Source organism: Chenopodium quinoa, unplaced genomic scaffold (genome assembly GCF_001683475.1).
Source record: "Chenopodium quinoa cultivar QQ74 unplaced genomic scaffold, ASM168347v1, whole genome shotgun sequence".
Taxonomy (NCBI): Eukaryota; Viridiplantae; Streptophyta; class Magnoliopsida; order Caryophyllales; family Amaranthaceae; genus Chenopodium; species Chenopodium quinoa.
Genome location: NW_018744167.1, coordinates 2,175,930 through 2,187,847, shown reverse-complemented (window position 1 = coordinate 2,187,847; position 11,918 = coordinate 2,175,930). Strand labels below are relative to the sequence as shown.

General features: G+C 31.0%; 1 protein-coding gene across 1 annotated transcript; it reads right to left on the bottom strand.

Annotated features, from left to right (window-relative positions):
• Nucleotides 1-2,986: 2,986 nt before the first annotated feature.
• Nucleotides 2,987-5,265, bottom strand: LOC110693888 (disease resistance protein RRS1-like). The gene is made up of 3 exons (XM_021871063.1): nucleotides 4,390-5,265; nucleotides 4,183-4,296; nucleotides 2,987-4,053 (listed from the first exon to the last, which is right to left on the bottom strand). Exons 1-3 carry the CDS (start codon nucleotides 4,920-4,922, stop codon nucleotides 3,378-3,380), a joined length of 1,323 nt encoding a protein of 440 aa, XP_021726755.1. The 5' UTR covers nucleotides 4,923-5,265; the 3' UTR covers nucleotides 2,987-3,377.
• Between the last annotated feature and the right edge of the window lie 6,653 nt (nucleotides 5,266-11,918).

The following is an 11,918-nucleotide window of genomic DNA, read 5'->3' as shown; positions in this document are numbered from 1 at the left end:
TTCCAACACTCCACAGTCTTTGAGTTTTGGAAATTATTTGGATTCCTGGATTTTGACCTCCTATCTCTGGATTGTCCTCGATAGTTTGATCTTTCGCGTTCATTCCTTTTGATTAAATTTCTTCCTCTTGACTCTGTATGTAATACTGAAGAGGATGAAGATTCACCTGATTCTCTTCGTCGAATCTCCTCACTAAGAACCAGATCACGAACGTCATCAAACTTCAACTTGTTATTTCCCGATGAGCTACTCACAGCTGTGACTGTAGCATTCCAACTATCTGGCAGGGAAGATAAAAGTATTAACGCTAATACTTCATCATCAAATTTGATTTCAACAGAACTCAATTGGGTTGTGACAGAATTGAGTTCATTAAGGTGTTGAGCTACCGATCCACCTTCCGACATCCTCAAACTAAACAACCGCCTCATCAAATGAACTTTATTGGAGGCTGATGGCTTCTCATACATATTAGAGAGAGCTTTCATGAGACCTGCCGTTGTGGTTTCCTTTGCAATGTTAAACGCCACATTGCGTGATAACGTCAATCGAATAACTCCGAGTGCTTGTCTATCTAAAAGCTTCCATTCTGCTTCTTGCATGCCATCTGGCTTTTTCTCTTCCAGAGGTTGATAGAGTTTTTTCTGGTATAAATAATCTTCAATCTGCATTTTCCAAAATCCAAAATCTTTACCATCGAATTTTTCAAGTTTAACTTCTCCTTTGTCTGCAGCCATTTCTCCCACTCAAATTTGACTTTTTTTTTTTAGGATCGTTTTTATTTTTATCGTAATGTGGACTAATTGTCAACCAAGCTCTTGATACCAATTGTTAAGAAAATAATGCAAATTTTCTATTTAATCAAATTTGAGGGAGAAATAAATTACATAAACAAAATGTCTATTTATACCGAAGTGCAAAAAACACAATCCCTCTTTTCTCTGAGTTATTTTTCATCTCTCATATTTTCTCTTGAAATTATTACATACAAATGAAGGAAATGCTCAATTTATAGTTTTCCTAAAACAACCTAAGCCATTTAAAATTTAGCCTGCAATATTTATTACCATTAGTTATTTTTCCCTATATTTGGAAACACCTTTAATTTTCAATGGTAATACATGGTTATTTAATAACCATTTATTTTTTTCTTTATGTTTCTTAATTATCTGCCAACAACAATATCACCATCTTCGATATTCTTTTCAATGCAAAGGTCAATTTGCATAATGTTCCAAGAATAGTACTACGTAAAAGCCTCTTTCCACTTCCCATAAGTGCATATAATATGCCCTTGCCCTTTATCTAGAACCATAAATATGTGAACTACATACTGTCATTCATTACTAGATTCATACTATCTATCTTTCTAGTTCGATCTAATTATTATATCCAGATGATTTTACATTTTGATGGACTCGATCATGGTCAGAAATTTTTTGCAGATGAGAATATATATCATGTCTAAAAGTGTAGTTGATCGATATTGATCAATTTTAATTAATTTTAAGCTATAGGAGATAGGAATATTTGATAGTGATTTCAATTAAACTTATTTATTGCTGTAACCAAATTGGGATAGGAAAATGGATTGAACAAGGTATTACGCAACCATGTAACTTAGATTCCAATTGGAGTAAAATTTGGTTTGGTAATTAATTAATCATTTCATATAATGTGTGCTCGTGAGCCTTCAATTTATGACATGGGAAATTTGTTCATTTAATCTTTTGATAAGCTAGCATGAATAGAAACATTGCATAGGTTATTAGTATAAACCAACCCAATGCTAGATTATTATGCGCATATTTTGTGTGAATAGATGTGTGAAATTTATATATAATGTGTAGTACATACCTTTATGTCATTAAAAACTCATGAATTGAGTATGATCTAGACGAGTCAAATTGAATTTTTAAGATCGAGTATACAAAGCTAATAAGTAACAATAAAAATCGTCATAGGTAGCATTTATATATTTAATTAAAATGACAGTTGCTCTGATCCATATATATTACGTACTTTGAATAACGTCGTGAACTTATTTATACTGTAGACTATATATATATTATATATAGACATGTAATATGAGAGGAACAACCTTTATACTAAAAAATGCAGTAATACTTAACGGATTATTTTACAATATCTAATTGAACCAAAAAAAAAAAAAAAAAAATTATATGACTAATGCATGATAAAGATTAAATAAAAAAAATTAGATTAGATTTAATCCAGTTGGTGGTAGATGACATAAGACACGGCAGCACGACCAAGTCACTAACTAGTTTGCCTCATAAATCATAATGAATGTAAATCGTACCATAACCTATGACAATCATTTATTCATATAGTGTCAATATAATCTGATTTCATATATTAGTAATTCACAATAATGTTCTTAATATAATACAACTAGTATAATAACCTATGTCATATTGTTGTTATTTATGTTCATTTATGTTCAGTTGTCTGTATAATAATAATAGAACCTAAAGAATTTAAGTGAACAACAATGCAAATGGCAAAAATTAATTCATAGTATATATTTTGGAAGCATTGGTCTTTAATTTATTTTGTTGGGTCTTGCACAGCTGCATTGACACAATAAACTTCACAACTATGAATTATATGAGACTAATCTATACTAATTACTCCGTATATTGATTGGTTCTTAATTGCGTTATATGTTCATTTTACAAGTTGTGAAAGAGTTGCATAGTTTACGTGATACAATCATCATATTTAATGAAAAAATTCACAGTGATCTATGAAAGAAAACATTTGTTGTTGTAATTTACGACAAACTTAGAGTGTGTACTAGTACATCAAATTAGATTATATCAATAATGACAGGTTAAATTGTAACAAGATTACATGATGGTGCTATTGCGGAAATGATGAATCATCTTAAATAAAAAAAATAATTATAGTTGTTATGTGGGTTTAGAGATATAAAAAGGGAAAAAAGGTTAGGCACTTGAAATTTAACTCATCATTTAATCCTCTTTTTAAACTCTGTCGGATGCAAACAAATTACTTATACGAAAAATTTACAATCACAAAACATGAAAGGAAACTAAAGGCTAACAACCTGAATCCCCATATAAAACAAGATTACAAGAACATTAATTAAAAAAAGAAGTTAAAACCTACCACTATTAGATGTTTTGTAATTTTAAAATTACTTTTTACGTCATCTTATAAACCTAAAAAATAAGAAGCCTTGATAAAAGATTATAAGATAGACACTTTCATCTTAAAAAAATACCCGACTATTTCCTTTAGTTACTTTTCCGGTCTTCCCCACATGTCACTCACTCTTTAGAGACTATTACTAATTAACCAATTATAGCATATAACTAAGAAAAGAAACCTTAAGGCCTAATCATCCCATTATCCCAAATGTTGTTATGTGAGTTCTGTCCCATATTACTCGGCGGCTGATGCGCCCCAGCCAATGTTGCTGGAGCAGGAGCATACATCTCTCTAATCCCAACACCATGCCCCGACCCATTAACCTCCATTCGGACCCCCATTTTCACATTCGGGTCACATCCCGGATTATACCCAACATTATTCTCATTGTAGTATGAGTAATAATTATTAGTAGTATTAGTACTACCGGTACAATTTCCTCCCTTATTTACCTCATCCATACCCGATAAAAGATCCGAATACGTCATCGAATTCATTGGCATCGTCAGAATGTCATGATCGTTGTAATTGTAAGAAACTTCATTCATTTCACCACTACTAAAGCTATCATCACCAGCAACATGCTCGATCTCTATCACCTCATTACCAACCAGCCCAGGCCCGTATCCCGATTCGAGCACGGTATTGGTGGGAGACTCTTCTAACCCGGGTGGTGGGGTCGGTTCAGACCTGGCTGCGATCCTGACCCGGGGCCTAGCGGTGTTATGGATGGATGGACACGGATGATGATGGCGGTTAGTGTATGTAACGATGTAGAAATTCGGGTCTATGGGGCTCCGCTCTACTTGCTTTCTTGCACTACATCCTTTGACGCTGCTACACCTGTAATAGTTCCTGCAGGATAATAACAACCCCATTAAGTTACTCTGTAAAATAATTTCACTTTATTTTATTCAAATTTAGTTGTCACATTATTAATGATTCGCAAAATTAAAATCAGACAAAAAGTAACTTTAATTTTACCTAGGATAAGGAGAACCTTTGATGGGCTTCTGTCCGTACTTACGCCATTCCCATTTATCGCTACTTGACAACTCCTCCATAGTTAGCCTCACCATCCTTCTATCCTCAAATTTCCTGCAAAAAAAATAAAGTAAAGTGTTAAATCATTTATTTATTTTTTTTCTTGCCAAAAAAAAAAAAAGAAAGAAAAGAGTTAAATGGTGTTACTTTTTTTTATAGTTACATGGACGACCACCACAAACAACAGTAGAAGTACTCTGATTCGGAATGATATGAAATCTCCTTGGATTAAGATGTTGTCGCGATGTTTGCTCAACGAACAGATTACTTGACATCTGACCAGCTCCAGCCTCGGGTTCAGCCTTGACACTACTTACAACAGGAGGTTGAGGGACCAAAAAAGGCCTGCACAATTTTTTTAGTTCGTCCTCTAAAGCGCTGACTTCATCCGCAACAGGAGCAGCAACGACTGCTCCTGCTGCTGATGGTAACAAAAAACCTCTCGAGTTATTCATCAACACATATTGGTCATAATAAAAAATTGACTTTTGAGAATCATTATGATCCAACTCAATATAATCGAGTGCTGGAGTGGTGGTGGTGGTGGTTATCGTTGTCATTAGATTATTATCATCCGCCGCAACTTGCGCTGCTCTAAGTTTAGCTTTTCTAGAACTTTCCTTTACAACGGCTAATAGAGACCAACTATCATTGATCTCTCCTTCTCCCATCACAACCATAGAAAACTTCAAAATTAAAATGTTTTTAGCCAAAAAAAAAAGATTGACACCTTTTTTTTTTTAAGGGTGACAATCCAAAAATAATTTTATTTTTTTAAAAGGCGCTGACTTTTGAGAAGAAAAAAAATATATTTAGAAGAAGGTTTGGTGGGGGACTAAGGGATGATGAAAGCAGAAAGACTAGAAGGAGACTAGGTAGGATATGACAAAGGTAGTGAAAAATGTACAAATATTTATAGTGAAGAAAAAAATGTAAGATTTAAGGAATAGCCTCTGTTTGGAGAGGGAAACCAGTGGTTTTGTAACAAAATATACTGCTTTTTCGGGTTGCTTTTTCTCTAATTTTGTCTATTTCTTTGCCTACTCACGCATTTCTTGTACTAACGCTTGCACTGTTGCTCCCACATTTATTTTGCTCTATGCATGTACTTCATAATACAATGAGATCATCGGAGGCTCGAGTGAGGATTTAAGGGAGGGAGAGTAGTGTTGTTAGAAGAGAGCGAGCCCTCTTGGAATGAATTAGCAAATAAAATTAATGACTGAATAATTTCTCCATTAAAGATTAAAAAGTACTTATGATACTTAAATTGATTGTCAGTACGTGTTGAAATAAGGAGTATATTTTTATGTATTAACCTGTAATTTTAAATACTAGTATTTAGCACTTTGGCCAGTAGTTCAGCTGTAATAATAAGAATGGGGATCTATATCTTAATTTCTTATAATAATTTTCACATTTTAAAGATATATAATTATATATCTATGGTAATAATAATTTGTACGTGAATACCACCCAATATAATAATATATGTGACAAGTTATATGATATACATCGTACAGTAGTACTTCTTTTACAAAAAATAACATCGTAAAATAGTATATATGTAAATCTTTGTGTTATTCTTATTGTTTTTTTAAAAAAAAATAAAAAAAAATAATAATAATTCTTATTGTATAACCTACATATGTATGAATATATCATTATGAGTTACAGAGAGTATGTAGAGTAAATTGGCTAGAAAGAGACAGGGGTAAAGATAAAGTTTTGATCCTTAACTTTTGTTAGACAAGATATTCTTAGGCAACGCGCACCCCGTGCGCTCGGTGTATTGAGCATGTAGGAGAATGGACCATTGTTTTGACAAGCTCCCCTTCCACGGCCTTAGCTTGTTTGAATTGCTTTAACCCTACATGGACATATCCCTCATGTAATTAGATCATTTATATGGATGTAACTATAGTAAAAGTATATAAGATTATATTTGAGTTATATGGTGTACGTGTGATGAGGTGATTGTTGTGGTAATCCACACAATTACCTTTTGATCTACATATATTATAACTCAAATGTTTCTATAATTTTTATTTTCGATGGTAGGTGTTATTTATTGTTTTATAATTAATTAGGCTACCAGCATTAAGATTTAAAATTGGCAACGATTTATCAAAAACCTAAGATCGATATATAATAAGTGTACAGTACAAATGTACGGAACAACGAACAAAATTATTGCATGGATTCTTACCAAATGGTTCTTGTTCGCCCTAATTTAGAATTGAAGTTTAGTCAAAAAGGAATTAGTTATTATTATCAAGATATGTAACGTAAAAAAAATTAGAAAACGTTATGTTGGCGTTCCTTGTTCCCTTCCATGCAACTTTTGACAAAAGATTTTGATGAAAACAAAAATCGTCATAACTGAATAAGCTAAGTGACACGTAGATTACTTTTCATGCGATGGTAAAAAAGACCGAGTAATGACAAATCATAAGCTAGCTAGATTCGAGTAAAGACAATGATTAAAGGTCGAAAATTCATTAGTTGCAATACTTATTATATATATTTGTGTTTACTTGCACTACTAGAAAACGGGTTTTTAGTATCAGAAATTTTAGTATCAGTGATTATTATTGATACTAAAAATGTCAATAGTATCAGTAATTTTTTTTTTTCTAACACTACTTCTATGGTTTGGACGATGGCTAGTATTAGACTTAATTATAGTGTCGAAAAAATATTGATCTAATACAAATGATAACATAGTATCAGAAATGTTCCAACAATATAGGATTTTTATTATCAAAATTAATTTGATACAATAAAATAGTTATAGTAACAAAAAGTTCCGACACTAATAAGCTTTTTACCATCAAAATTAATTTTGATACAATTAGATACTTATAGTAACAAAAATTTCCGATAATAAATCACATTATGAATATCTCAGAAAAAATTGGCGCTTTCACAAAAAAGAAATTTAAAATATGGCGCTGGCGCCACATTAAAATATTAGAGAAATTTGAAACCATTTTCATTTCTAAAATTTCACCTGGGTAATGTAACCAAAACCAAACCCAAAAGAAAAGTCCTTCCTTTTCTCATTTCATCAGTAAAAACAACAAAGAACCCTCTTATTATCTCTCCTCATTCTATTTCACGAAGTTAGGGTTCTAAAAAAATCTGCTCAAATTTACAAAAATTATCACTCATCTACTCAAATTTACAAAAAAAAATCACACATTATGCTCGAAGTTGTTGCTCATTTATAAAATAATACAAAATTGAACCTCCTATTGTTCTCTAATGGTTGCGCATCAAGTGGGATCTGCTGGGTTTTGCCATTGAAATTCTCTAGCGGTGATTATTTTGTAAGTTCATAGTACTAATCTTTGAATTTCATTTATTTTGAGCTTAATTTGTCAAAAAATGTTGATTTAAATGTAAAAAAAATTAAGGATTTTGTCTGAACTTGTTTGGTCATAAATTAGTGAGTATTTAAATGGTCAAAATTAATTTGGTATCAAAATTTCAAAGGATATTGTCAAAATTGTTAAGAATCTAGTTGGTCTGAAATGATATAGTAAAAAAATTCGAAAGATTGTGCGATGGTGTTTGTTTGTGCGATGGGTTATGCTCTATTAGGCATAAAAGCAACTTTTGATGCAGGTTTCAGGAAGTTGGAGGTCTCTTCTGATTGCCTCCATTTGATTGAATTGCTGAATGATTTTAAGCATGAGAATTCTCCTACTCAATTGGTTGTAACAAATATTCTGAATTTTGCTCGTTGTTTTGATTTTGTTTGCTTCTCTTTTTGTCCTAGATTATGTAACAAAGTGGCACACTCCACATGCAATCTAATCAAGGTATGTTTTACCATTTTTACTCCATTATTCAAAACAAATATATATATATATATATATATATATATATATAATGATGTTACTACTCTCTTTTTCCGCTCTCTTGCTACTATTTTGATTACACTGTTGTTGTTTCAAATGTAATTGAGTGTGTTATTTCAAGTTGTTAAATAGCTTGAATTGTCAATGTATTGAGGTTTTTGGGTCATATTTGGTTGTCACATTGATGTAGTTTTGTGGGTTGATTTGAGGTAGTTTTGTGGTGCTACTTATGAGCTATTTGTCGTGCGACTTATGTTTACTCTCTTTTGCTGCTCTCTTACATGTATTGCTTCTTAGCTTCTTTTTTTTTTTTTTTTTTTTTTTTTTTTTTTTGTGTGTGTGTGTGTGTATTTACAGCTAAAACCCAGTGATGAATTAGAATATCCAAGCTTGAAGATTGTTGATGCAGGTGCATAGATCTTTTTTGGAAATCAAGTAGTTGCATTGTACTTTTGTTGAGAAAACTTTATGCTATTATTGTACTTCTTATATCTTAAATGGTGGTGGTGATGATGTAAAAACACTTTGTTTATATTAGTATGCATGCACCAGCTTTTTGTACTAAAACACTATTATGATAACTTATGGATAAATAGTAAAAATATTCCTTTTGTTCAAGTATTTGTATTGTGTATTAAATTTTAAATAATCATATATATTAGCTTAACAGGGCTGTGAGTTAATAGTGATGCTAAAGAATTTGATACTAAAGTATCAATTTTTTATGATAATAATGCATTTTTTCACTACAAATTTCTCTCTTTAGTATCGGAAAATTCTGTTACTAAAGCAATTGTCAAAAATAGGAAAGTATTATGGTAACAATAATTTCGGACACTATAGGGTTGTTTAGTATCAGAAACCAAGTCGATACTAATGATCCAACACTTTTGTATCGGTTATTTCCGACACCATAGTATATGTAAAGTAACAGAAGAACATTGATACCATTGGATATAATAATTGTATCGGATTTTCTGTTACTAATTAACTGATACTATTGCTATTTCTGATACTATAGGCAACCTTTTTTAGTATCAGATTATAGAACTGATAACAACATATTAGCCACGGAGGTACTAGTATCAGTTTAGTATTGCAATATATATCCGATACTAATGATTTTTGGTATCGGAAAGTCACTCTTTAGTATCAATTAATTTCTGATACCAAAGACCCATTTTTAGCAGTGTTGGCAACCAATCAGCTCATAAACCTAAAATCTAATATGTGTACAAATGTATATATAGAACAAACAACTTATTGCATGGTCAGATTATTCTTGCCAAATTGTGGTTATTTGCCCTAATTTAGAATTATTGCGGGGGTTTAGTCGTTGAAAAGAGTATAGTTTTCCTTAACAAGATACGCCTGTAACGTAAAAATATTAGTCAAAAAGATCGTTTTACAACCCTTGTTTGATTTGTTTCCCTTCAATTTTTGACAAAAGATCAGACATGATATTAATTAGTATTACTTGTATATTAATTATTGATGAAAATTTTAGGTTGAAGTTGATCGATGAACAAACCTTCGAAATAGTGCATGGACCGAGGCAAATAAATAGGGACTGAGAGAGTGATTTTGAAATGCTTTCTACTTGACTTTTACAGTAATTTTCTTATTTCTTAATACGTGTAAAATTTTGACTTTTATGTTTGTCAAAATTCAACTTTGACTATTAATATCTTTACATGTATATTATGAAAAAAAAAATTGAAAAAAATTGATATCATGAGACTATACATTGAGCATAACAATTGATGAAATATTGACTCACATACTAGTAATACAATGTGTTAATAAATTGAATGTATAAAAAGACAAAGTGTTACGTATATAAAGAAACAGGAAAACACATGTTCCATCTGACAGTACATTGTACTATGTAACATAGAAAATTAGAAATACATAAAATATTCAATAAATAATTTTATTTTTTTTAAAAAAAACGTCCGCAAAAATGGAAGGAAGGTAAAGATCATCCTGAAAACCAGTAAGGCAATAAGTAGAGCCGTTAATCAGCAATGAAGTTATGGCATGAAATGGTTTTGCATGAAGGGCACATAGCGTGAAGCTAAGCAAGATGCCAAATTATAACATTATTTATAACAAACAATCTTTAATTTTAAAATTCTATATAAATGGTTGATCAAATTAAAGCATGCATATTTTGATACAAGTTTGGTAAAGATCCTTCAGGGATAAAGTTGTTCAATTATACTGCCTTTTTGTAATAACTTTCTTGGATTCAAATAACTGATTAGCCAAGCAAAGCTAGTTCAAATCTCGTGATTTTTCTTTAATTTTCACTCTCCTCAAGTATTTCGATCATTTGAATTTGCTAATGGCCAGCTTGGGTCGTAGTTGTATGTAACAAACTCACATCAACAACAAGTGTTGTTCCACATTGAATAAGTGTATAAGTAGAGTGGAAAAAGTATCGAAATGTGTATCCCACATGAAGAAAGTAAAAAATTGTACCTACTTTATAAGGAAAAAAACTACGTACTCTTCTTGCTGTTATATAGTTTTAAGGTAAAACATTTTTAGACTTGTAAAGTAGTCTCTCTCACTAGTGGCGAGTGCCGCCTAGGCCCATTTATCAGTAAATACTCCATTTGTCGCATTAGGGGTGCCATGTGACACATACAATTAAATTAATTAAATGCTTTTTTATAATAGTATTGATACTATCTTGACTCTTTTTTAAACGACTCTTTCATAATATTTTATATATACTAGTATCTTTTTCGATGAAATCATAGAATACATTAAACATCTATAATAATAAAAAATAAATAAATAAAAGAATGAAAAACACTAGTATAGAAGGCTCAATATATTTTTTTTAAGAGAATTGAAGCTAGGTAATTAACAAACGATGAACTACTCAGTAATACATAATTACTGTTTGATCCGTTGATCGAGGAAGTATATAAGTCGATCAGCACTAGTACATTATATACAAGTATATACTTCTATTCAATACATTCTCTTTATTTCAGCACTAATTGATTAAATGCAAAGAAAAGACATCAAATTGACATACGAAAAACGAATTAAAAAGGAACAACTTTATATTAGGCTAAGCTAAGCTAGCTAACAACACTTATTTAGTTCAACTTATAGCTAAGCTAGCTAACAACACTTATTTAGTTCAACTTATTTTTACTTATTTCAGAAAAAAATAAGTTCAAATCAGATCAGATCAGAAAAAATAAATTCAAATCAGATCATCGTTTTATGTGCAATTTTTTATCGCTAAATATCTTTAATTTCGTAATGAAAAAATTATGAAAATTACATATTAATAAAATACACATTATTACGAATCTAACAAGATCTCACTTAATATATTTTTTCCTTACAGATTACGTACACTTAAGGTCAAAGTTTGGTCAAATCAGACAATAAGATCAGATCAGACCAGATCAGATAAGTTCAGATAAGTAAAATTAAGGTGAACTAAACAGGATCTTAGTAGAAAAACTAGCTAAACTAGCATTATAATAAGCTTTTATATAGGTTTAGGACACATGTACAAAAATAAAACTATAATTATTGGACCAAAGTTCGCATTCTCATGATTATTCATAGGCTTCCACAAGTTTACGACTCATATTATAACCACCCAAAAAAAGAACAATTTAAAAAGGTTATTGCTTATGATTAATAGTGCTGATTATGGTACTTCATATCTTGAGAAAGGTCAAACTTCGTCCTTTTTTCCCCGTTGCGCATATTGTAGAAGGATAAGCTTGCGTAAAGCTAACTTAACTATTTGTTTTTTGAGATAAAAGGATATAG